The sequence below is a fragment of the Pagrus pagrus genome, assembly GCF_965226575.1.
Source record: "Pagrus pagrus genome assembly, chromosome: 3".
In the NCBI taxonomy this organism is placed as follows: Eukaryota; Metazoa; Chordata; class Actinopteri; order Spariformes; family Sparidae; genus Pagrus; species Pagrus pagrus.
Genome location: NC_140187.1, coordinates 8,972,860 through 9,000,674, shown reverse-complemented (window position 1 = coordinate 9,000,674; position 27,815 = coordinate 8,972,860). Strand labels below are relative to the sequence as shown.

The 27,815-nt window shown below is 39.1% G+C and overlaps 1 protein-coding gene across 2 annotated transcripts; it reads right to left on the bottom strand.

Moving 5' to 3' along the window:
- Nucleotides 1–655: 655 nt before the first annotated feature.
- Nucleotides 656–27,815, bottom strand: igfn1.1 (immunoglobulin like and fibronectin type III domain containing 1, tandem duplicate 1). Of its 2 annotated transcripts, XM_084349375.1 has the most exons (25): nt 27,655–27,815; nt 23,768–23,853; nt 22,555–22,590; nt 18,254–18,373; nt 17,692–17,834; nt 16,157–16,256; nt 15,984–16,028; nt 15,005–15,038; nt 14,719–14,902; nt 14,425–14,538; nt 14,180–14,348; nt 13,739–14,011; nt 12,811–13,572; nt 6,549–6,673; nt 6,242–6,383; nt 5,768–6,061; nt 5,316–5,612; nt 4,596–4,775; nt 4,356–4,484; nt 3,954–4,262; nt 2,923–3,008; nt 2,616–2,808; nt 2,229–2,525; nt 1,462–1,788; nt 656–1,348 (listed from the first exon to the last, which is right to left on the bottom strand). In XM_084349375.1, exons 2-25 carry the CDS (start codon nt 23,814–23,816, stop codon nt 1,344–1,346), a joined length of 4,413 nt encoding a protein of 1,470 aa, XP_084205501.1. In that variant the 5' UTR covers nt 23,817–23,853; nt 27,655–27,815; the 3' UTR covers nt 656–1,343. The 2 variants fall into 2 exon arrangements, with proteins under 2 accessions (XP_084205501.1, XP_084205502.1); XM_084349376.1 differs by lacking the exon at nt 22,555–22,590.

Here is a 27,815-nt window from a genome sequence, read left to right as displayed (position 1 = left end):
GTTTAGGAAAAATGTTTATTAAACATTTTTAGGAATGTAATAAATAATTAACCATAATTTTATGCTGAAAGCTTGTTCCAAATATTAGACAATTTGCATAAATGTTCCTATTTACTCTGATGCTGCTCTCGACACATCACGGGAAAAGCAAACTAAACAAGCTAAACCTCACGCTAATACTAATGAGCCACTATTATTTTGTACTGTCTCATTAAACTGAAAAAGAACAGACATAAGTTGCGCAGCACTTATTTTAGCATTGTAATGAGCACTTCACTTTGAACATGAGAAGTGTCACCCTGCACTAGTCTGTCATGTTTAAGGCCTGGGTGTCACTGTTCACCCCGTCTCTTCTTCAGTGCTTCTAAACTTGGACAAATGTCTGACCCCACAAAAATGCTCACAGAGGTAACACAAGACAACTGGACAAGATAATTCACATTAACCTTCGTTGAGGTGAACAAGTGGCCTGAATTTTGATACCTGGCGCCTATGTTAAGGCTTGACCCAGAACAACAATATACTGTATGTCCACGTCTATCAGCATGTGTCTGAGCATTTTTGGTATTTATTGTGAATGTAAAAGTATTTTCTGTTAAATGTTTAATGTTTTTCAAAGTCAAATGCAGGTCAGAAGAGAAAATCCATATCACAATAGCAGTATGAAATATTTATTTACACCAAACCCACACATAAATGTCCACAGGTAGAACAGACTATAACATTCAGTGTATTAAATTAGTTATGTCAGTATTTAATATTGTCTTTGTTTAAATTGAGGGGAAGATTTTAAATCCACAGTTGAGCAAAAAACACAATTGCAACCAAACAATCGCTATATATTTCAACAGAAACCTCCAACTAAAGATTAACTGAAAGACACAAGAAGACAGTTCAATACACCTTGGACAAACATTTGAACATAGAACTTTTAAAATCAATAAATAACTTCTTCAAAGTGTCATATAGTCTAAATATTTTAGCGGTTTAACATGCATGTTATTGCAGTTCAAATATGCGAGATTGCAACTTAGTATTTCAAGCTTCCATTCGAAATTGCATAATTTAAAACAAGCAAACAACAAACACGTTTGTGGCTTTTATTTATTTCAGCAACTTTTTATGCCTAAGACCTTAATGTGAGTTTAATTTTGATGAGCAAATTTCTACACAGGTTTCCATTTATTCAAATAGTTAAAAACCTTAAAGGAAGGTATCACAGGCAATATTAAATATTACTACATTCTAGGGTTTGCTTAACTCTGAATACGTAGTATGTGAATCCCAACAGCTTGGTTTCTGTTGGTGTTTTAGAGCAATTCTACCATCTTCAGTTTGTCCATTTATTCTGGAAGAAAAAAAGACAAAGCCAGTTATAAGTTTCAGATTGTGAATATTGTCAATGTATGCAGAACATTCACAGCATCTTTAAAGCACAGGCACAGTCCAGTTAAGATTTACCTCTGACTGTCAGTTTGGTGGAGCACTCGGCCCTTCCCAGCGGGCTTTCAGCAACAACCTTGTACTCCCCGGTGTCTTTAGGTCCGACCCTCAATATGAGCATAGAGCAGACTCCACAGGTGTTGGAGATGAAGTAGTTAGTGTTGGTATTCAGGCTGATATTGTTGCGGAGCCATGTGACATGCGGTGTTGGGTCCCCTTTTATAGCACAGCTCATGTAGCATTCATACCCTTGAGGAGCAGCGTGCATTTTCAGTGGGACAAGGAACTTGGGGGGACACTGTAGATTACAGACCTTTGATTCTGGCATGTTAAGAACGAACTTTTCTGGAAGAAAGTAGATACACATTGCATTGAGTTAGAATTGTAAAGCAGAAATAATGTGTACTTTTCTGTTTCTGTGTTTGCTAATGTGACAGCCTGATGGTTCGGATACTCTACAGAGGAGAAAAGAAGTGTGGTAATGTGAGCTCAAAACGAAGGCTGAGCTTTAGACTGATGGTGATGCTTCAAAGATTGTTGTATTGGCCCGAAAATGTGTGTACCTGCATTGTTTTGTATTGACCTATGAACCAATTTGTGAGCTTCCATTGCATTGTCCAGAATGCAATGTCTTTAAAGCACACAAACAAACAAACAAACAAACAAAAACAATGCTGTACTCTGTCCCAATGACAGATACACAGACAATTCAGTTCTGCTTGTAGCCTTAGTACTCTGAAGTGTAGTAGTGTACTAATATGTGGCCTGTGTCTGCATTTCCATACCTTTTTTGGTAGTAATCAGCCACTTTGGTGATTCAGAGGGTTTTGAGGAGCCCATGTCGTTCTTTGCGTAGACTCGGAACTGGTATTCTCGGCCCGGCATGATGTTGCAGGCTGTGAATCTGTTGTTGAAGATGTGATCTGCAACGGTGTGCCATTGTCTTTTACTTGAGTCACGTTTAGACACCATGTAGTGCAGCCTGTCGTCACGTTTCTCATCTGGTGATGCGGTCCATGAGACGGTCACTGTGCCAGGCACGTTTTCGTCAAGCTCAACAGGACCTGGTGGCTTTGGCTCATCTGGAGTTCAAATACGAAGGGTTTTCAATTTTTTTATTGACAGTATATGGAAAGGGAGGAAATAATTTGTACATTATTTTACAAACTCACCTGTGACTCTAATTTCAATGCTGTATGTTTCTTGACCGACGATGTTCTTGACAAGGATGGTGTAGATTCCGGTATCTGAGCGCTCGGCAGAAGTAATCAGGAGCTGGGATGTTCCCTCTGTGTTGCTGATGGTTACCTTTTTAGACACTGGCCCTCCATCCTTCTGCCAGGTGATATCAGGCCAAGGAGAGGCCTACAAAGAATAAGAAAAATATATTTTTGTCAGACTTGTCAGAAGACGGAAGTTATCACTATACATATTTGCATTGTCATTGTCATAAGTCTTCTTAATTACGTCATTAATTACCTCAAAGTTAATGTTGAATCGTGCAGAATTTCCTGCTCTCACCACCATGAAGCTCTTGATTTTGGCGTCAGTGAATCGTGGTCTCACTAGGTGGGTGGGAATTGGGAGAAAAATGGGTCACTAATTGTCATTAATTTTGATGTTGATGGCAGGGCGAACAGAAAATAACCTACAATCCACTGCAAAACTACAGATAAATGTTATTTTTGACATTTGTTGAATGTACATGATGCAATCATTTGTGTTAATCATTTGACCTGAAAATAATTCAAACATAGCCTCATCTTCATAATTCAACCAAATTGAGCAACTACTTTTATGTGTATACAATTGTGTTTGCTAATTTTGTGCTTTTCTAAAAACACATAGTATTTTTTTCTGCAAATGTATATATTGTTTCTTATGATTTCCTGATTTTATAAACTATGTTTGCTGTTGCATTCTTAGTCAGATTACACAAAACATACACTCAGTGGCCACTTTATGAGATCTAATACAATCCAATACAACTGTTCTGCCATATATTCCTCCTTATAAAGATAATATTGTTCGGTCGTGTCAGAGAATTATTGATTAATATGCTTGTTATTGAGGTTGTAGTTTACGATGCTGTTAAACTGGACTGCATTATATTGATTAGTGTCTCTACTGTCTTGTTTAGCCCATTTTAAGCATGAGGGAGGAAGAATAGTAGGAACACCACCACTAACAGCAGCCACTATGATAAAAATATAGTTAAATTAACACCTTATGATGTGATGATGATTGCATTAAATGGTTCAGGTGTACCTAATCATGTGTCCAGGAGGTGTATAATGATAAACATATTTTAAGAAACTGAGTTCATCAGTGCATTTATCTTGTTTAAACCAGACTTCAGTGATCCCGATCAATATAACTCTGAGTTGGGTTGTAGAGTATCTATGAATCTCTTCAGGTTTACTAAATTTAGTCTTTCACAATGACTTCTACCATCAGAAGAGGTTAAACTCTATACTCTTTACTATACAATTGCTGAATATACTTCTTACCAGGAGGGGGCATAGCCAGGATGTAATTATCCAGCTCCTGTGGCTCTCCCGGTCCGCCATCATTCGTAGCATTGATTCTCACCCAGTACATGCCCATTGACTTCAAGCCTTTCACTGTAAAGGAATTCATGGTGATTAGAGCTGTATTGCAGCGGTCCCATTCCGTGCTTTCTGCAGGTCTGATCTCCACAAAATATCCCTTGGCTTCATCCTCAACCCCCTCAATGTCAGTGGGCTTGGTCCAAGACAGGGACAGAGTTGTGTAGGTGGAATCTGTCACTTTGAAGTCTTTCACTTTACCAGGAGGCTCTGTAACACATGATTCATGTTCAGTGTTGCAATTTGTAGGCTCTGTGAAGTATTGATTATAATGAGTGATAACATTTAGACATGTTCGCATACTTTTAGGGTCTCTTGCAAACACAAATTCAGATGGTGTACTGAATTCACCCGCTCCAGAGTTGTTGATTGCTGACACACGGAATTCGTACTCCATGCCCTCAACCACATCTTTAACACCAAATCCCTTAGCTGTGTAGGAAATGTATAATATACAGAAATTACAGCATTAAACCTTCACCTTGTTGAAACAGGCTGTCATAACATAATCAAACATAAATGATCTATGAATAATAGAGTAACCTGGGATCATCTGGTCAGGTGGGTTGACTTGACCCCAGAGGTTGCTGCCCTTCTTGCGTTTCTCAAGGTTGTATCCCAGAATGTTGGTTCCTCCAGTGTTGGTTGGAGGTGACCAAGAGAGGTTGATGCAGTCCTTGAAGGCTGTGACAATCTTAGGTGCTGATGGCGGTCCAGGGTATGCTGTGTACAAAAAACATTGGGATCTATAAATAGTCTAAAAGTTTTTTTGTACTGTGGGAGAATTGATCATGATTACAAAGGTTTGTCCAGAATCAAGGGCAGAAAGTGGCACATGGAAATTCATGTATGCAATTTCACGATATAGAACTATCATTAGTTATACAAAAAATAGAATTGGACAGATTTAAACTTAGACATGAGATTTAGGCTTGATAGCACTGAACCTGGCACTGTGACACATGACTGTGCGAAAGCCAGGCTTGCCAGTTACAATGCTAGGAAGATGTAGAAAAAGTCAAGCATCTGGGATAACAACATTTTCAAAGATGACCCCCAAAAAGTTGAGTTCCAGATATGCCAAAGGAAACTGGCATATCACAAATCTACAAAGAGTTTGGCTCATCAGATCAAAACTCTACTTAGTAAGTAGAAAAATGGTATTCGGTATAGTCCTAGAAATTTCTCTGTTTTAATGGCTGGTGTGACATTACTAAAAAGTCTCTAAGACAACATGGTTTCATATTATTGGTCTGAGTTTACCTTTGGTACCGGCTTGAATGTCCTCTGTTTCCATCAGCTCACTGGTGCCCATCTCGGTCTCCGATCTGATGCGATAGCAGTACCTCCTGCCGTGGTCTACATCAGTGTCCTTGAATGTGGCGTCTGGACCGATTGGCCCCACCTTTTTCCAAGTGTTGCGGCCGACTTGGTTTCTTTCAAGGATATAGTTGGCTATTTTGCAGCCACCGTTGTCTTTTGGGGGTTTCCACTTGAATTCAATTTGAGAGGAGGAGGCTTCAACAATCTCCAGAGGTCCCATTGGAGGAGTGGGTTTATCTGTCAGAAGCAAAGTAGTATGTAAAGTATTAATCTCAGCTGAACACGCCACCCACGGTGTAGCAAAATAATTAGACAGGCATTTTGTAGGCTACTTACTTTATACATAAAGTACATAAAAAATACTGTATATAAAAAAATGTTTGTATACATACCCAGTACAACAAGCTGGCTGATGGCCTCAACAGTGCCAAACTCATTTTTGATTTTTATCTTGATTTCACCGCTGTCTTTGCGCTGCAGCTTGGTTAGAAGCAGACGGGTGTAACCCTCTCCGTGCTCTAACTTGATATTTCCTTCATCTGCAAGCTCTTCACCATCAAGGTACCACTGAATTTTAGTAGGGTCCTGTCCAATAAAAGGTAGTTTGAAGGAAGCTTTGTGTCCTTTTTTCACGGTTACAGGGACTTCAAATGCCTTCAGTTCTTCAGTTTCAAATCTGGGTGGATCTACAATGATTAGTAAAACAATACAGACAGATATTTTAAGCAAAGTCATGCTATCTAGTTTCTATGTATGCACTTTAGATAAACTTTAGAGTACTCATACTGTATACCATATGCAGTATTCTCATGAATGATGCAACTCCTTGATGAGTTAAGTAATTTCTGTAAGGAAAATGTTCTTACCCTCAACAACAATTGAGGCCTCGGTCTTCCGTCCATCTGCTTCAAATTTATATGTTCCAGCGAATTCCTCAGTGACTTTGTGTATTTTCAGCTTATGGAAACTTCCCTCTTTTGTAATGGTGATACCCTCAGACGATTGGATCTGGAAAAAAAACAAGCATATTACTGTAACAAATATAATTACAGTCTCATCTGCAGCTCTAATGCATATGCATACATGATAATCACCTATTCCTATTTGACTATATTACTGCAATAATATCAGAGCCTATTGCTACATAATGACCACATTATCCCCTGAGCTTACCTCATTTCCATCCCTGTACCAGATTCCCTCGCACTCTTCACTGCTCAGTTTACACTCCAGCTCTGCTGGTTCTCCGACAATGACTTTGCAGTCAGAAAGCCCAGCATGAAAATGAACTCCAGGATCTAAGGATTTATCAACCAGTGAGTTAGGGAATGCACTCAGCCAATAGCTGAAATCTGCATACAAGTTGTTGTTAAGTTGTTAAGTGTTTGTAATTGTTGATCTACAATTACAATGAATTCAAACATCCATGTTTGGATGTGTACAGACTTACCTCACTTTTCCAACATCACACATTTTCTTTTTGCATTTCTGATGATATCATGTATATAATAATGCCATTTGGTTGTAAAATACATGTTTAGATGCTTATTTTATGTAAAAAAAAAAAAAAAAAAAGGTCATATTTGAAGAGACTATTAGGATGTAAGAAGAGCGCATTTTGCACTTTTTTAAACTTGAAGAGCGTGTCTTTTTGGTAGACCTGCAGCTTGATTGTCTCGTTTTGCAGTGGCCTTCTTCAGTTTGAAAGATTGCAGAGTTGACTTGACACAGCTCATAAGAACATCGTCACCGAAGCTTTAATTTGCTTCTGTTGACTTGGTCTTGGAAGAAATACACATTCTTAAAATATAAAATATCTCCCTAAAGACTGACACTTCTTTGGTCAGTGGAAGAAAAAAGTCTGTTTGATGTGAATTCAGTCTTGTGCAGAAATCGATGAAGAGCATGGTCATCTTGGAAAGTCAGCTTCGGTGGTCTTCTGTCTTGAAATTATGGAAGAGTGTGTCTCAACACAAGTGTTGCAAGATGTTGTATCAAGAAGAGGATCAGTTTGCTTATTTAATTGACCTCATAGCACTGACTCATCCCGATTTAACATTTAATAAAGCAAGCATGATTGTTAACAGAGAGCATAGGTGCATTACAGCATTACTGACACACACACACACATACACACAAACTGACACTCACACAGTTTGCAAACACAATATATTGGCTGCTGATATAGAACCTGTATGACATAAATATTAAATTATATAACCAGTTTTAATCTAATGTCTACAAAACATGTGTAAGTACTAAAATATGATTTGATTAATTAAAAAAAGTTATTATGGTAACTGAAGAAATGATAACATCTTGTACCATAGGCAAACAACATTAGTGTATCAGATTTGATTATCACTTATTCAAACCACTCTCAAGGTTAAATCCACTCTTGCTAAACTCTCTCATCATTCTAAAAGGGTTTTTAACCAATTAGAGATCAAATGAAGCATTCTGCTTAGTGGTCACACACTTTTTATGTTAACCCTTAAAATCACTGAGAAAGTCATTCGCTCATCAAATGACTTTGTGCAGTGATTGTGCGTCCCATGCAGCAATTAAAGCACCACCAGTAATCTTACCACTAACTGTCTCCACGATCAATGGGTCTTTTCGTGCACGGCCTGAACGCCTGCCAGCCGCGACTGGCTCACCACTGTCTGCACCCTCACCATTTTCAGCAGCTTCATCACTGCGTGCAGTTGGCCCGTTGCAATTATCACCACTGGCCCCACTCGCTTCTGTGTTTTTTGGTTTTCAGTTTAGGGGATATCATCGTAATTACCATCATTCCAATGTTTCTCATTTGCTCTTGGATATGCCTTATGAATAACATTAATAAAAAACAGTAACAATAACAATTAAAATATCAGCATGGAGCATAAACAAAAGATCAGCAGCAATGACAGAAATGACAAACATTGACTCAGTGTAGAAGAAGAGGGTGGGGGAAAAGATGATATCCACCTTGCAATTCAAGATGGGTTACATAATGGTGTCATTGTGAAATAACCCAAAGGCCTTGTGGATTGGTACTTGGATACATGGTATCATGGTATTTTATAAAGTATTTTTACCACAAGGAGTGGCAAAAGTGCTGATACTTGAATTAAAAAAATACCTAAAATTTGTCAAACAGGCACCTTTTATGTTGTCAACATGAATCCACCTGGGGCCAGACGTTTAAACGGTGTTTAAAGAAGTGCTTGCTCATGGGGGGGTCTCTGTGAATTAATTGATGGTCTAGACCTGCACCAATTGAAAAGTGTCATGAGATAACTGTTATTGTGAATTGGCGCTTAGTAAATAAAGCTGACTTGACTTGACTCATTTTTGATAATAAAGGAAGAAATTGCGATGATGATGTTTGTACCTCACACATACTTCAGACCTTGTGTACACAGGTTTTACAGGTGGACATAAAAAATAAGGTGAGCGATTAAATTATTGTTTGTTTCGGTTGTTTTCTAGTTTCACCGATTGCGTTATTTTTTTCAATTTACCTAGAAGCACTTATGCACTTAATTTTAAAATAGATATTTATTTTAGAGTTTTTATTCTTTTTATTTACTTCAGAGCCATTTCTTCCCTGTTGTTCCCTGATCTTTTCGTTTGATCCTAGATAGAAACACACTTTGTAAAGTCAGTTTCAATATGAACTCTGTGAATTAATCACTGATCATCCTTCTGACGATTAGTAATAATGAATGAGATTATATACAGCAATGATGGTTTGCAAGCCCTTGTGATGCATTAGTGCTAATAGAGCTACATATATCCACAGCTGCGTGTGATGGCAGCTGTTGTGATGCTGTTGGAGAACCTCACTGATGAAACCACTTTGTTAAATTGCATTCCGCTTTTCATTTTTTGCTCTTCCTGGTCTAATGAGCGGTGGAGCATCACAAGTATTGACGTACAAATGGATGCTTAAGGGCATGTCTGCATCCATTTACTGTACATATATGAATACAGGTGGGAGTGAAAATGAAATGTGTGTAGAATCAGACGTACATACAGCTTTATTAATCTGACGAAAATAATGCATATTTCTGTCTTAGTGCGTACACAGTTTTAAACATCTGGCCCCTATTGGTAATTTGACTTTTCCCTTTTCTTCAACCCTCATAACAAACTTGTACACAAGTTAAACAAGGTGTTTAAGACAGCAGAATGACAAACGTAGAGAAACATGAAGGCACACATATTAGACCAAAACACAAATATAGACTAATCTATATTTAAGGAAAGGATTAGATGGAAGAGAATGCAGAATAACCATAGCATATATATATGCTATGTTGCTTCTGCTTCCAAGAAGAGGCACAAAAACAAACATATATATATAGACGTACAGTATAAAACTATTTTGTATTAATCACTGTTTGTTAAATTATTAATTATCTGCCAATTCTAGCTGATAGTTAATACTTAAAGCCTACAGTTTTCAATGGACTGAAAACCATGTGAGAAATTAGATTTCCCAGCACACATTGAAACTTACACTACTTTATAATGTAGGCTTTAAATCTGTAGACTCTAAACTCTACAGGCTAACATATCACAGGTTAAGCAGTTCTTTCACTGAAGCTTCACAAGATAAAATACTGCATGTTTTTTTTTTTTTATTTGCCCGGGCCACATTGAACTTTTAGATAATTGTATGACCAACCAGGCGGAGCAGTGTAGAACTTTGTGAAGTGTCAGTGGTTGAATTTGTCTAGTACACGTATTGTTAATTTAACTGCATCTACGTCAGAAGGTATTGGGAATTTCCTACAGTTGTGTAGGAAATGTCAAAGTCATTTTAATCCCAAATGACTTTATAAGTCAGGAGATTGTCTCCAACATGCAACCTCTGACAACTCTTACCAACAACAGCTTCTTCAATCTCCACAATTTTCTTTCTGAGACGTTTTCCTTTTTTCCCAGTTTTTCCACCTTGTTGATTTGTGGATTCCTCATCATAATTATCTCCTATTAGTGATAATATGAATACAAGTGGGAGTGAAAATGAAGTGTGTGTAGAATCAGACGTACATACAGCTTTATTAATCTGACGAAAATAATGCATATTTCTGTCTTAGTGCGTACACAGTTTTAAACATCTGGCCCCTATTGGTAATTTGACTTTTCCCTTTTCTTTAACCCTCATAACAAACTTGTACACAAGTTAAACAAGGTGTTTATGACAGCAGAAAGACAAACGTAGAGAAACATGAAGGCACACATATTAGACCAAAACACAAATATAGACTAATCTATATTTAAGGAAAGGATTAGATGGAAGAGAATGCAGAATTACCATAGCATATATATGCTATGTTGCTTCTGCTTCCAAGAAGAGGCACAAAAACAAACATATATATGTAGACGTACAGTATAAAACTATTTTGTATTAATCAATGTTTGTTAAATTATTAATTATCTAATTCTAGCAGATAGTTAATACTTAAAGCCTACAGTTTTCAATGGACTGAAAACCATGTGAGAAATTAGATTTCCCAGCACACATTGAAACTTACACTACTTTATAATGTAGGCTTTAAATCTGTAGACTCTAAACTCTACAGGCTAACATATCACAGGTTAAGCAGTTCTTTCACTGAAGCTTCACAAGATAAAATACTGCATGTTTTTTTTTTTTTTATTTGCCTGGGCCACATTGAACTTTTAGCTTATTGTATGACCAACCAGGCGGAGCAGTGTAGAACTTTGTGAAGTGTCAGTGGTTGAATTTGTCTAGTACACGTATTGTTAATTTAACTGCATCTACGTCAGAAGGTATTGGGAATTTCCTACAGTTGTGTAGGAAATGTCAAAGTCATTTTAATCCCAAATGACTTTATTAGTCAGGAGATTGTCTCCAACATGCAACCTCTGACAACTCTTACCAACAACAGCTTCTTCAATCTCCACAATTTTCTTTCTGAGACGTTTTCCTTTTTTCCCAGTTTTTCCACCTTGTTGATTTGTGGATTCCTCATCATAATTATCTCCTATTAGTGATAATACGAATACAAGTGGGAGTGAAAATGAAGTGTGTGTAGAATCAGACGTACATACAGCTTTATTAATCTGACGAAAATAATGCATATTTCTGTCTTAGTGCGTACACAGTTTTAAACATCTGGCCCCTATTGGTAATTTGACTTTTCCCTTTTCTTCAACCCTCATAACAAACTTGTACACAAGTTAAACAAGGTGTTTAAGACAGCAGAAAGACAAACGTAGAGAAACATGAAGGCACACATATTAGACCAAAACACAAATATAGACTAATCTATATTTAAGGAAAGGATTAGATGGAAGAGAATGCAGAATTACCATAGCATATATATGCTATGTTGCTTCTGCTTCCAAGAAGAGGCACAAAAACAAACATATATATGTAGACGTACAGTATAAAACTATTTTGTATTAATCAATGTTTGTTAAATTATTAATTATCTAATTCTAGCAGATAGTTAATACTTAAAGCCTACAGTTTTCAATGGACTGAAAACCATGTGAGAAATTAGATTTCCCAGCACACATTGAAACTTACACTACTTTATAATGTAGGCTTTAAATCTGTAGACTCTAAACTCTACAGGCTAACATATCACAGGTTAAGCAGTTCTTTCACTGAAGCTTCACAAGATAAAATACTGCATGTTTTTTTTTTTTTTATTTGCCTGGGCCACATTGAACTTTTAGCTTATTGTATGACCAACCAGGCGGAGCAGTGTAGAACTTTGTGAAGTGTCAGTGGTTGAATTTGTCTAGTACACGTATTGTTAATTTAACTGCATCTACGTCAGAAGGTATTGGGAATTTCCTACAGTTGTGTAGGAAATGTCAAAGTCATTTTAATCCCAAATGACTTTATTAGTCAGGAGATTGTCTCCAACATGCAACCTCTGACAACTCTTACCAACAACAGCTTCTTCAACCTCCACAATTTTCTTTCTGAGACGTTTTCCTTTTTTCCCAGTTTTTCCACCTTGTTGATTTGTGGATTCCTCATCATAATTATCTCCTATTAGTGATAATAAATACCAGCTTTATACAGAGTGTGATGAATATCTAAATCTGCTAATATCTAACTGTCATTATATTCATGCTGGCCTAAGGTGTAATCATTAATCTGAAAGTCGATGGAAAAGACAAACAACATGATAAACAGCTAGGGAATTGTAAAATGTAGACGGAAAAAGAGAAGACGAAAATCAAAACACAGAAAAACATCAAAATACAAATATGTCTTCAGCTATTAGTATAAAATATACAGTATGCGTCTCATAGAATAATCCCAAAATTAGACGTTTCTTCACATATATTACTAAATGCTATTGCATCCTAACAAACATTTATGGAGAATAGAGAATAGCCAATCTTTTGTCATCAAGTCTCTCAACATGCATTGCATTATAGAAAGATTTCTTACCTACTACCGTGTCTGGAACAAGTGGACCTTCTCTCTTACGTCTCCTGCGCTTCCCCCCCTTTCCACGTCCCTCTCCTCCTTCTCCTTCTTCTCCTTCTTCTCCTTCCTCTCCTTCTCCTCCTTCTCCACCTCCTTTTCGACCTCCTTTTCGACCTCTTTTTCCACCTCCTTCTCCACCTCCTTCTTCACCAGAATCGTCAAACGAATCGTCAAATGAATCATATTCATCATCAAAATCTTCACCAACTCCTGCTCCGCCCCCAGCTCCAGCTGCGCCACCAACACCAGCGGCACCACCAGCACCAGCTGCACCTCCAGCACCAGCGGCACCTCCAGCACCAGCGGCACCACCAGCACCAGCTGCACCTCCAGCACCAGCGGCACCACCAGCACCAGCTGCACCTCCAGCACCAGCAGCACCAGCGGCACCACCCTCACCAGCAGCACCTCCAGCACCAGCAGCTGCAGCAGCGGCTTTCTTCCTAGCTTCTTCCCTTTGTGCCTTAGCTGTAGCCTTAGCCTTAGCCTTAGCCGCAGCTTTGGATTCAGCTGCTGCCTTTTCAGCCTCTACTTTGGCAGCTGCGTCTGCCACTTCTTTTTCTGCTTGAGCCTGCTTGGCCCTTGCTATTTTTTCTTCCATTTCTTTCTGATATTTTTCCTGCTGTTCCTTAGCTATTCTTGCCAGATCTTGGTCATCACCGCCGCCAGCCATAGTGGTTTTGCGAGCTGCCTTCTTGCCCTTGTTGGCGGGGTCTTTATCAGCTATAAAGGACAACATGTCAAATGTGTTTATAATTTTAAGTTAAATGTTAAATTCAGAATTTAACAAGTTTTTGGTGTCAGAAAAAGTATCTGCAAGATATTCCATATTAATGCATGTAACATCATGAGAATCCCCAATGACAGAAATGTAGAAACATTTTCTTACCTTCAACTACAAGCCAGGCATTGCAGGATTTGATTCCTGCCACAGCAGCATAGATGCCACCATCCAAAGGCAGACAGTCCCGCACAATCAACTTGTGGATAAGCCTATCTTCAGATACACTGATTTCATGTTTCTCACTATGTGTCAGTAGAACACTTTTGCCATACCAGTTAATCTGACCCATAGGTGCAGTCAGTACACATTGAAAGAGGGCGTCCTCTCGTTCTTCGGCCTTCACCTCTTGTATTTTGACAGCAAAGTCAACTTCAGGTACTGTGTGGACACAGGCAGGCAAGAACAAATCAATGCATCACATCCATTTTCTAAACCACTAATGACAGTTCTAAATCCAATTTAAAAAGAAAAACAATCTTTATGGTGAGCAACAATACGTAAGTAATCCTTGGAAAGTAAACTCAATCTCATTTTTCAGGGTTTTACCTTTAAATTCTGTGGAGAAAACGTTGACGCCCTCAACATCCACTGAGTAGAGTCCAGCATCTTCTATACCTAGCTTCTTAATTGTGAAGACATATTTCTTGCCAACTTGTTTCAAATTATGCTTCAGCTCGTCTGCGCCTTCTTGGGTGAATGGAACCATGACGCCATTCTGCAGCATTTGGACACGTTAGCTAGCCAGATTAAATGCAGCAAAATTGTACCAGAGTCAGTAGTTTATTCCTCACCTTGTACAGGAAAATTTTGCTAGTAGGATCCTTGAGTTCCATGTCCAACTCAATTGTTGCACAGTCATCATCCCTGACCTCAATGGGTTTCAGTGTATTGATGTGTGAAACAAACTACAGTAGAAATAAAGAGAATACAAAATTGTATAAAATCATTTAATGATTCTGTTTACACAGCATGAGAGAGACCGAACGAAGGGGCTACTAAAATAACAAGAGACGTAAACAGGTGCTGAAACATTTTTGCTGGATATGCTTGTGGTTGAATTAAAGACAAACTAAAAGGCCACATACCTCTGCGATCTCCTCCTCCCTTTCTTTCTTCATTTCACTGAGTTTCTTCAGCATGCCGCGGAAGTCCGTGATGCCATAGTCGGCACAAATCTGCTCGTAGTCCTTCTTGTCTGCACTGAGGAGAATTTCCCAGACCTTCTCCTCTGATTCCATCGGCTTTTCCTCACGTGTTCCATCGGGATTACTGTAGAGTGAGAAATGTCATTATGTCCCACATACAAACGCATTCAGCATCTGTCATGCTGTCATTGAAACAGACTAGTTTAACAGACAAACAGCTACTCACCGTTTTTTGAGCTTTTTCCTGAAGTCCGCTACATCTGGGGAATCATAACGAAAAAACCTCCATCACTGAATGTATATGTCATGCTTTGTCCTTTACACTCGTATTCAAAAAAGAGCTGGTTCCAATTAACTTTATTTAGAGCTACTAAATATGTTTGATTAAAGCTCCATAACAGTAGTTTTCTTTGCAATAAATCAAAACCAGTTTCAGCTGTATGGCTGACAGAGTGTCCAATCAAAACTAATTGCCATCCCAAAAGAGCATCTCTGTCTTCCCAAATAAAATTCTGCTCCCCATGCTCATTATCTGAATGATCAAACATAACATCAAGCTATCTCCCTAACAGTGCTCAGGCCAGAGAAACCTAGGATAACAACCTGAGCTTTCTAATCTCTGTCCAAAAGACCATTTGATGTTCTTGGGCAAAAGGAAACTGTAACAAAAATAATGGTGATCGATCACAAACCACTGAGCACCTTTTGTTGAGTTTACACATGAGTCTGGTTGCTGATGTTCATATTTTTCAGTCAATTTCGAAGACAACCGTCAATGTGTTGAGTGTCAGTGCAAAGTGGCACTGCCCTGATGTGACAGATGCATCATGACAGGGAGATTTTTCACAATAACTTCAATTAATGAAAAAAACGTCATGTTGCTATGAAAATATATGGGCTAGGCTGTAGCACAGAGAATCTGAGTGGCTACATCATGCCAAGTATTGATAGCTTAGATGAAACCATCAACCTCTATTTATCTTTGTAAAGAGCTGGTTGCTCAAGTCCCCAGAAGTGTTTGTGAATTTTTAGGGAAAAGGACGCTGTATATTAGCCTCTTTTTGTGATACATTTTGGCCTTAAAATGTTAAACCCTTACATGACAGCCAGAAAAACAAAAACTGTTTGACTACAAAAAGAAAATAATGTATAATTGGCACACAAGCCTTTAGATAAAACTTGTGTGAATGTATTTAAAAGCTCACCTTCCACTTGTGTCTTTTGCATTTCTTTGGTCTTGGAGAATCCAACTGTAAACAAACGATCACTTTAACATTCATAACCTGTTCGTCACAATTCAAAACAACTTTCAAAAGAGGGTATTCGGTGAAATGAACACTTGAGAGACAGTATTTTAAAGAATAATAAAGGATCTTACCCGCAATGACATTCAAGACGACAGTGCAAACAGCTCTTCCATGTTCATTTGCTGCATAACACTTATAGGTGTCGGCGTCCTCCGGGGCGACTTTAGGAAACTATTGAAATGCAAGCACAGAGTTAGTGGCATTTCTGTTGTTGTTGAAAGCAGCTACACTTTGACTGCAGGCACCAGTGACCAGAATCTTCCTCACGTGACTCATATTAGTATTTTTCTAGCAGTTGTTTTGGACATTGATACTCCACTAATAAGGAACGTGGACACTGATACTCCACTAATAAGGAACGTGGACACTGATACTCCACTAATAAGGAAGGTGGACACTGATACTCCACTAATAAGGAAGGTGGACACTGATACTCCACTAATAAGGCCAATGGAGAGGCTTATGTACTGTGTTTGGAAATGCACTTGTTTTATAGTGTGTTTTATCACAACATTTGATGCATTATTGGACTACAAGTTATAGCAGCGCTGCCATACACTAGCCCCTTTTAGTTAGAAAATGTGCCACACTTGCAGCCAGGTAAAGGCTGAAATCTGCCGCCTTGTCTATGTGAAACGGAGGTGTAATATTCCTCCTTTGCAAAAAAGCCACCACTGGGGTAGTCGTAAACATGTGACGTGACGTGACACACGAAGTTGGCCGTGAACAGTGACGAGTGATCTGGTTATTGACGATTCTCTCGGCTGTGATAGTTAGCATCTCCCGGATCTCAGCGGCTTTCCAGTTGCTCATCTTGACGTCCGCGGATGAAGTGATGAACTGACTGCTGTGATCAGCTGTTTCCTGCTTTTAAAACTCCCGGCTGTTTGTCACACAACAGTGCACGTCATCGACACCTCCGCCCATGTCACGCAATTGCCGGCACATCGACGCCTTGGATTTACATAGCAATGGGGGCGGCAAAAAGTGTACCCTCCGAGGCGTCATATTGGCGGACCAAAACAGACCCCTAATATGCCGCGGTCTGTCTAAATTTGTGGACCTAGCCACAAAAAGGACAGACAAATTGGCGGGTTGCTGTCCAGTATAAAGATGCTTACAGTTTATAGCCTCTCGTCATTCTGATCAATATTGAGTTATTACCTGCATTAGAAACACAGTCACCAGAATATTTTAGCAGTCATTATATAAAGTATACCGTTATTACAATTACCAAATGTGCGACCGCAGTTCCATCTACGGGACATTTCCAGCCTTGTTTGTCGTGACCAAAGCCAGTTATTTTTCAGGGAAGTGGGACCATCTCCTGCCATTTTTGTGGCAACAAAACCAATGTTTTTTCAAGGAAACCTTGGGACATTTCCAGCGATTTTTATGCCGCCCAAAACCGCCTTTTTTTTAATGGAAAGTCAAACACCGTCTCTGCCAAAACAGGTATTTTAAACCAAACCACAATGGTTTCTTAACCCTTACCAAGTGTTTTCTTGTGCCTAAACCTAAACAGAGCAGAAGCACAGCAGTGTGACAAGAGAGAAATAGAAAATTGAACCTAAACAAACATCCAGTTGCACATATAGAAACTTACCTCAATGGTATGTTCCTGGGTTGCCTCATCGTACTTTTGCAGGCACACATCAGGATGAAAATGAATTTCTCCATTTGCTCTGCCCCATGTTACAGTGGGAGTTGGGGTGCCGGTAATTTTTGCTTTAAAGATCGCTAATTTACCTGGAATGGAATGACATGAAGATTTCCTTAATAGTGACAAAATATTCATTGCTATATTTTTAGCAAAGATGGCTATGCTGCAGATACATGCCACTTTTTCAATCTTTAGCCACGTGCAAATAATTCAACAAATTGTTTATTTAGATTTGGATATGTGCGTTTGCACAAAATTTTAAAAGATGGGTAGATGAAATGAGCCTGTAAGTCTTCACCACACATCACCACACTACAAGTCAAGTCCCTTTGCCTCTGTCTTATGTGAGAGTTTGAGAAAAATGTTGATTATTCTTCAATAGAAAAATAAGGTTTTCTCAACATACTCAGTGTAATAGGATTGGCTCCTCGTCCCTCCTGAAAAACACATGCCGTTACTACCATTTGTGATGGACTTGATTCCTCTCAGAGACACACAGACTTACCCTCTTGAATAGTCAGAGCGATGGGTTTGCGGGTGAAATCTGGAGTTGTCATCCCCTCTGGAATTTCCTCCTTAAACTGTGTTATCATGACACCGGGCACCTTCGACTTCTTCCTGATGCCTGATCATATAAAATAAAATAAATGTAAAGTTAGACAGGCTTAACCTCTAGAGGGGACAGGTTAAAGATATATTGGTGAGAGTTGAAAATGTTTATCAATTATTTTAAAGAGCCATCTCTGTAAACATGTGAACTCCGTATATAAGTTCAGTATATTGATGAGAAATGTTCAAGAAATGTATTCAGATTAAGTTCAAAAGTGGATAATGCATACAAATGTGACGACAGACAAACCCAGTGAACATTTGTCAGTGTAAAATTCACGTTCAAGCATCCATGACAAGTGTTTATCCAAAGCAATCAACATATTTCGGGATAAAATGCCACAATTCTTCTGTTGCTAAGACTAAATCACTACAACTAACTTCTTACATTTAGTTCATCTTTGTATATTTTTTCCAAACCTTTTCAGGATTATACTTCTGTATAAAGTGAGTGACATGTAAAACGGTGAAAACAGGAGGAGCAAGTGCACAAGTTAGCATGCCTCTCTCTGCCGCCTTAAATGTGACCCTGCCAAAGGCCTGTTGTTCTTGTTCTCGTATTTTGAGAAAACTCTTTTGCTCTCTATGCAAGAACATAATTTACATTCCCACCTACTCTACATCTCCTGTGAGTTGGCTTTGCTCTGACACTACGCCCTCACAACATGGTGCTCCCACTGCGTTAAGCATTCTCATAATGAGCAGTACATAATATAAGACCGGCAGTGGGGTCAGAAATTTAGAAACCTTTCCAGAAGGAACGTGACTGTCTGATTTATGCAGCGAGACGATTATCCAATGTTTTACAACATATTTTTTAAAACAACTTTGTTTAAGAAGACATTTGCAAGTGTTCTGTCAGTGTACTTTGGACTGTCACACATCAGGTGCTTCCTTATATTAGTGGTGAGTGTTTAATCCTGACATGAACATGCACCTCCAAGTGCATTTATTAATGTCAGTAGCAGGCTTAATAAACTGATAGTCCGTATTGTATGAAATTAAGTATTCCTGCTGTAAACATCAATGGTTATGTCATGTTGATATTCATCAGAATATGGGACAATTGTTATTATAATTATTATTATTATTATTTAACTTTAATTAAAAAAGTGTTTAACTTGAAGATAGTTAATACAAGGTTTCTCCCTCCTTATGTGTATGCAGCTTGTCATGTATAGAGCTGTTTACTTCAGATAAAGTGTTATATGAATTTGCAGAAAACTGAACATTGTTCCTGAAGAAAAATAATATAATATGCCAGCTTATATTCATGGCCAGAGCAGGTGTTTAAGTAGATGTGCTATGTGCTGTATTAGGTTGATATCCGTTAATAATAAAGCTCCCTATGTTTGCATTTGCACTATACAGTGCTTTCTTTTTTTTTTTCTCGCACAGTTCAGTCCAAATTGTGAGCACTCACAACAGGGAAACTAATTTGTGTGGGGAAAACAAGCACTTCGGTTTTGACTGGTCCACAGAGGACAAATGAATTAATCTTAGCTCACTTTTTGAGCTATTTAAAGCTCTTGTTTTTTAGAATGAGACATTATTGCAGGTTTAAGTGCTTTGCAGAAGTCCCAGCAACCCTGAGAGTACCAATATGAACTAACCCACAGCAATCTCGAGGGGGGCATCACTGAATGCTGATCACAGGGGTTCAGCCGGTCCAGGGATCCCTGGTCTTTAATTATTTTCTCCTGGCATGAAAGACCTGCAATAGGCAGAATATAAACTATGGAGTATATAGCTTAAGTCAGGAGAAACGAGCAGGGTGCCCCAGCATGTCGCAGTCTGAAGCGCATTGGAGGTGAATTGCTTGCGGCAGGTGCCACACACACACACTATGTACTGTGTGTGGCAGAGCGCTGATAACACTACATGAGGTGGTGACGCGGACATCATTAGAAGCAGTGTTTGCATGGAAATATCGATCAGCCTATTAATGTCTTACAGAAATTAAAGCTGCGTGTTTAAGCCAGGCATTGATTTCATGGGTCAGTTGGCACAAAGTATTGGATGGAATATAATAGTTTTAATTAGGAAGAGAAAGATTCATAAGGATCCTTGAGAAGATGTAACATGACTTACGCATTTGATAAATGCTGTCACAATGTATATCTTGCATATCCATATATATATTTATGTATATCTAATATCAACAAGCTCTTGATATGTTGTTTTTTAAGTGTTCTTGACAGCTGTCAGATGAATCAGTTGCAATCAGGAAAATGTTGAAGGTTTCTTAACCCAGTGCTGCTCTGATCATGTTTCTAATGCAGTCGCACTGAGGACTACTTGTTCCGTTCACCCAAATTGTTGTGGAAGACTGCTTTACATTTGTGTGAAGTCATTGATCCAAATGATCCAAAGAGCATCATGTATGACTGACACCATGATGATGAACCAGAATAGGTATTACTCGAAAACCAATGAGCATGTTCATGGAGCCTGAAAAGCCCGTCCTTTCTCTTGTTATTCATTCATTCATGAAATGTGTATAGTATTTACACTCTGTACTCGAGTGCTGCACTTTCGTCTACTTATTGCTCTGTGCTTTTATCTTTTTTATTTCTCTCAGCTTTCTAAATTTGTTTTTATTTCTCATTTCATGTCTTTTATGGCTTACAAAGCATTTGAAATGCTTTTGTGTATGAAAGGGGCTTTGTCAGTCCACCTGGCCCATTCCTCTCCAAATAAATAGATGAGCAAATTAATGAAGGAATGATAACGAGTGCATTCAGAAAGCCTTTCAGAACCTGCTCCTGTCCTCACTGTTGTTGTGTGATTTGTGTTTATTCTCATCAGTGCAGCTTTAGCCATCGTTGGCTTTTAAGGATCTTGCCAAAACTTTGCTGTTCTTTGCCGCTCAGCTGTCCAATGTATAACTAATGTTGAACTTTTTTCATTTCTTCATGTCCAAATGCAATTAGATTCTGTCACTGGTCTAAATCGTCCTGGACCACATTAGTCACAGTTCATCACTCTTGAGATGAACTGCAACATTTTCTTTTTTCTAGATGTGAATTAATCACTGGTCGGCTTGCATTTATAATTTCCTTATTTTACTTCATGGTCATGCTAAGAGGGAAAGACAAGAGCTATGATTTGATACCCCTGAGCATTGTGTGCTTGTTTCAGAGTAATTGTCACAGAAAGACAAGAAATCAAACGATAGCGAGAGTTGGTGTGAGGCTTAAGAGCTTCCAGAGCTCATGGGTGTCATCCCGGCTGATTACCTCGAGACCTCAATGTTGTGCATCAACCTGACAGCACATGGTGCTCTTAGACCTGCTTTGAACTGCTCGGATCACAGAAAATGTATTTTGTAGCTGTGACAGTGCTGGTAAGGCTAACTTTAAAGGGTGACTAAGTTTGTGTCGGTGTTAATTGTAGAAAAGCCTCAAATATGGTGATGAACGTTCTTTTGATGGAGGCACATGTATATCATTTTGGAGACACAATGACAATCGACCTAATTAGTCATTTAGGTATGAGGATGTGTTGATATTGTATCTATGATCAGCCCTACTCTTCTCTATTCTTACAAATGTGTTTTTGCAACCATGGCCGTGCTGGCGGCCTGGCTGAGGTTATAGTTGTGACATCATCAGAAGTCCTGACAGCTCCTTGAACGCACAGTTGCTGGATTTGGGCTGTGTGCATTTCTCTGTGGATTGAGTTTTTCATACATTCATAGTATTTATATAGCACTTTGACCTGCTTTATCATAAAAATCTCACTTTATACAATATGGGACCTTTAAGGGGGCAGTCAGTTGGATAAGTTAGATTTAAGGAGAGATCATGCCACTCCTTGGGGACGTCTCTGTAGAGCAGGTTCACTTATTTAGACTGAACTGTGCCAACATACTGTACAGGACTAACCAGCATGTGGACATACCTAACATTTAAAAAGTGGCATTTTTCCTTTAAATTACACAATAAGGTAGACACATAGAAATCAATGGCAGTGCCTCGTAGCAACAGCCTTGAGCTAGTATTCATATGACGATGGTTGAATGTCACAATGAAGTGCATCTGTTGTGACACTGAAAGTTGAATCATCCATTTCGGATGATGCCTTTCAATGGATGATAAAGACCACAATCTTACATGCAACTCACCCAACATGGAGTCATGCACTTAACAAAAGGTGAATCGTTTGTGTGATTCGATTTCTTTTCTGCTCGCATACCTTTGTCGTCCTGGTGAACTCCCTCAGAACCGTCGACTTAACACGCAACGTGACAGCAGGAGAAGGAACAGGACAGGTAAATATTAATCCTGACAGAAGCACCATGGCAGGTTGGAACTTCGACAGGATTATGGACACAAGAAACATAAAACACCACAATATACAATGTATAACCCAGGAATGGGCAGGACGAACACAGACACGACTTGGGCAGAACAGAATATTCAGAGACACAACAACAGGAACAACAGATAATGGTTAGTCATAGACAGAATATAATACAGTATGTTAGCAATATGTTGTTAAAGCAGCATGTGAATTGTTGCGCTGTGCAACTGTTGATTAGACTTAACTTGAAGCTCGCTCAGGCATTTTCTCACGGCTGACATCTCAGGATGAATCTTGCACAGTGCTTGAGAGAAATTATGTGCAAATACTTTGTGGGAATTGTTGGAAATTAACTTAAATGAGGCTTCATTTTGTCTTCTATCAAACAAGGAAACCATTTCACCTCCAATTTTCTCTTCAATTGTGGCTAGCGACTGTTACGTTGTTCCTCCATGATGATTTTGTTGCTCATCCTTTTAACCATCAGCTGTATTCTTCTCTTAGTATTCTTCTTCAGGTATACTCAGAGTTTGTTTGTCTGGCATTATTTATTTCACTGCATGCCCTCGTTCAGTGATTACAGCATATTTGCATCTATGGTCATTTGTTTGACCGGCATCTTCATCGTCACATCTTTGGGAGGCAGAAGGCAGGGGATGAGGGTGTATTATCTGTCAGGTCGTTGATGACAAAATCATGATATTTGCTGTTGAGTTTTCTTGACACCGTGGACAACAAACTGTACAGAGCAGAGCTCTAACCATGAGTAGTTCGGACTGCATCCACTTGTGGTGCTCATCTTTGTTTTCTTAGCAGAGATGATCAGGCCTCAACTTAATACAGCATTATTCAGATATAGTTGGTATTCTTCATTACCTTCGTATATACACTGTGAACTGATGACTTGGTAAGCTTCCCAGATGTTTTTCTTGTCTTGCAGGTTTTTCTTTCTCTTGAATAGAAATCATGAGTTTGTCTAAAGATTTGTTGTGTAAATCAAATCGATCCAGCTCCTCATCATTCTTCCGATTAGAGGCGGAGACAGCTGCAATGCAAACCCCTTGATTGACCTAACCAGAGAAGGCTTTCACCGCCCTGCACTTACCCGTCTGCCCAGCGGCAGTTTGATCGGTCACCTTTGACCTCTTCCACATCTTGGCGTCCTCTAGAGCTCTGCTGGTTCAGAAGAATCTGCAGCAAGACAAGAAGATAAAGGAGGAATTCGTTAGCATTGCATACATGCGTGGCTAAAAAAGCAAATTGACTGACAGGCTCCTCAGAACTTGAGGTGTTTGCCTCTTTTAACTTTGCAATTGGTTGTGTCGTGAATTGCTTATTCTCTTTTTGAACATGAAGGAGACGCCAGTCCAAGGTTGCCAGCACTTTTTTTTTTTTTAAACTTTTGGGCAAACAAATAGTTGCTCTAAACTTCTCAGACAGGATTTTCTAAAGCACACTGCAGTTACTCTAACCTGTCAGCAAGAGGCAGCAACCAATGTCATTTACAGTAAGACTTGACCTTAACATAGGATGAATACCTATCTAAGGAATCCTTCAGAGGCATGTGTTAATAAAGCAAGGAACTTGTTGAAGCCTTAAATAAACTGGGTGAAGAGTTGGGCTTAGTTTTAAAATAACTACCCACTACTAGTGCCACGGCCTCCCAGTCCTGATTGATATTAGTTTATTTAAGGCACAATTTTGAAAAAAAAAGGATCAAGATGAAATACCATCATCCAAAAAGCAGCTAAAAGATGCAGAATGCAGCATTCTGCCACAGTTTCAACACACTTTCAGTCATCCCTTCACTTGATTAAAAAACTTTACTTCTTAATTATAGGAACACAGTTTAAGTGTTGAGTCTGGGAGGGAAGCTGCTCACCACCACCATCATTTTGTTGATTTTTCATTCAGGATACCAAAATAGTTTTATATAAAAACATGAGGTGTAATGTGATACTTACGAGGCTCACAGCTAACTCATATGCCACTTGTTTAACCTTTTACATGTGTCATATATCTACTCTGTGACGAAAGGTCACAAGCATCACTTCATACCGTTCCTATTTTTTATTCTTGTAAAATTTGACCTAATGACTCTCAAGTTAAGAGGTCTTAACCTTCTCATTGGACAGGGTCGTGAAGTAGGTGTGGCAAATAATGTTATTGTCATTATAACTTTGCAGCTGAACATCAGAGTTTCAGAAAATATTGTTGACATGAAGAGGTGAGTCCCGTTTGACTTCTGCTTACAGCTCAGTGCGAATGAAATTGTGTTTTGTGTGTTTACTTGGATGATACCGTAATGCTTACACATTACCATAAAATACCTTTGGATTTTGTTTATATTAATGGATGTTTCAATTGCTGTTAAGCGCTGCCAAAGCTTTACAAACAGATCACTCTGCATGAAAAGTCCAATTAATTGCATCATGATTGCAATCTTGATATGGTAAGATTTTTACATTTTGCACGTGCTATAGCCGCATGGGAATGCAAAACTTCCAATTTTCCCTTTTCTCTGCATCATTAAATTTTCATGACTAAATAAGCCACTGTTAATTAGAATTTATGGAGTGAATAACACTGAATAACTATAATAGAAAATAATAACCTTCCAATCTGTGGTCACATAAGACCCATTGCTCATAACAAGAAGCTGTTTGAGAAAATAGGTTTTCAGCTTTAAACAAATAGAAAATTACCGAAAAGCCCAAATGATTATTTGTAAAATGATCCGACTTCTTTTTGACTTGTACCATAATCGAACTAAATACTGAATCTTAAATATTGACTGTCTGTCCTGACATCCCACTGAAAATAAAACCTGCTGGCCTAAAAAGTAAGTGTTTTATTTTTGGTTGTACACTTGCTCCCAGCATATGTTCAGAAAGGTTCTGGGCAGTAGCAGCAGCAGCAGCGGCAGCAGCGATCTTGGCTCTTGGTGGATCTTGAAAATGAGCTACACAACACATATGGTAAAAGCAAAACAGCCTGCAACGGGAGACATCCTGGCAGCAGTCCTGTCGCATTAAAGGAAACCCACTCCTCTTCCCTCCTGCTGAATAGTTTGGCCATTTTAGCTCATTGCATTTATAGTCTAATGTTTGGCCTAGGCTCCCCTCTGATTCAATGAATTCTGACTTGTGGGGGATGAGACATTGTAGACAACATGTCAATAGCTACTGAGCATCTTTCCTGGTTGCTATCCCAGAGATTTTAAAGATTGTTGCTGCAGGCTGCAGCCCAGTAAACACATCTCTTGATTTAAAACATAAGAGCTGTGCCTCCATAACGTAATTACATATAACCAGCATGTAGACACGCTGGCTGTCACCACAGGCAACGTAACAATTCACCAAGCTTAAAATGAGAGACAGGCCATTTGAAATGTTGGACCACTGCCGCAGAAAAGAAAATGTATTCAGCTTTTCAGCCTCAGTCAACCAAGTGTTGATATCATGTTTAAATATCTCACTCTGTCATGTCCTGCACACATAAAGGAGGAAACAATATTCATATGAATATGACAGATGAGTTTGTTTTCCTAACATGATGTTGTATCCCAATTAAAAAGATTTGCGTGGCAGATATTTGCTTCTTTAGTGTTTTGACAGTTTGTCTCATAGCTAATTCCACTTGATTCAACACTGACATCTACAGAATAATCAGCGATCTATTGTGTGATGCCTGCGTTGTCCATGCATGGTCAAACCCTGTGATGTTTGACTCTAATTTCATCTTTGCGTGTGTACAACGTCTCATCCCTTGACATTACTTCAAGTGGACCTCGTCTCACATTAATGACATGAAATGCAACAACAGTCTTCAGTAGATGCCAGTGGACGTACTTGAAGTTTGTTAAAAAGAGATGCCGCCCAGCAGACAAGCACATTATGCCTCATTATGTGTCAGTAGTACGTGACATGTCCCAGCGAATCTCAGCCACCCTCCGCAGATGACTGCACCAGTGACCACATACTCTTGAAATGGCATCTGGGAGCTTCTCGAATGTCCCTCACTGCATTTCTCCACACGTCAGTGACTGCGGCTGAGTGTACGAGACAGAGGCTGGCTTCAGCTGGCTATCTCACACAAAACTGGGCCTGATGACAAGGCCTCTCGATGTCAAATGAGCGCAGTGGTGTTATTTCTTTAAATCCACGTCCCAGTAGATTTGCTAATTCGTTCAGTTGGCTGACAAGTTTATGTACCCCATGTTGGCCAAAACATGTAAGAAGCTTGCGCATTGTTATGTGTGGCAGCATGTTTTGATCAGCGTGTGTTTTTTTTTCCTCCTTCACTTTCTCGTCTCATCTGTTGAATTGATTGTGTCCTCACGGAGCTACCAAGCGTAACGGCATCGAAGATAACTGCCTTTTACAGAAAAACAATGTGTGACACAAGTACAGAAAGAACAACTACAGAGAGAGCACTACCAACTGCAGTCCTTTCATGTAGAAGAAATCCTATTTTCTGCCAAAACACAGCCCACACCCTTCATGCAGCTGAGGCTACATATCGATTTGATACCTCCATCTAAAGTTAGTCATCACCCAACAACCTCACAGCTCTGACCTCACTGCAGTGATCCAGCTTCCCAGATTTAAAACCGTGAAATTCAAACTGAGAAGCCTGCATGCCTTGCTTAAGTGATTTCATGCTCCAACACCAAATGTGCGTGTGTTCTGTAAATCCTGTATAATCTTCAACATATATCTGCATCATTAATATGGTAACGTACGACTGAAATTAGATAGCACAACGCATTCTGTTTACAGTAAGCCCCTTTATAGCTCTTAAAGCGCAGCATGTTCAGCTCTTTGTCGATGAAAATAGAAGCATGTCTTCATTAATCACCTGCTCGTACAATTTACATTTTTTTTACTGCACCTATTTGTGCACCTGCTCTCAAAACGGGTTGACTGTAATTCATTTCTACTGCTGCTGTGAACACTTTCTCATCCAGCCTCCGTTTTAAGGGCCACCTACCTGCTCACAGTCCTCAGTGCTCTCAGCTCTCTTCCCTTTCAGGCAGCAGTCTGGTCACACTGTGCCTTCTCCTAATTTTTTCAGTGTAATAGATCCTTCCAGCGGCGTGCAAGTCTGTGCTTGATGCTCCTCTACTGACTAGACCCAGAGACTGCCAAAAG

Bases quoted from the DNA above. Each gene is read 5' to 3' on its own strand.
- igfn1.1 (XM_084349375.1), bottom strand. From the start codon at position 23,816: ATGTGGAAGAGGTCAAAGGTGACCGATCAAACTGCCGCTGGGCAGACG. The intron at 14,903-15,004 runs GTGAGTAGCTGT...CTCACTCTACAG, and splicing joins AGGAAAAAGCTCAAAAAACG to TAATCCCGATGGAACACGTG. The intron at 13,573-13,738 runs GTAAGAAAATGT...TGTCCTTTATAG, and splicing joins TGCCTGGCTTGTAGTTGAAG to CTGATAAAGACCCCGCCAAC.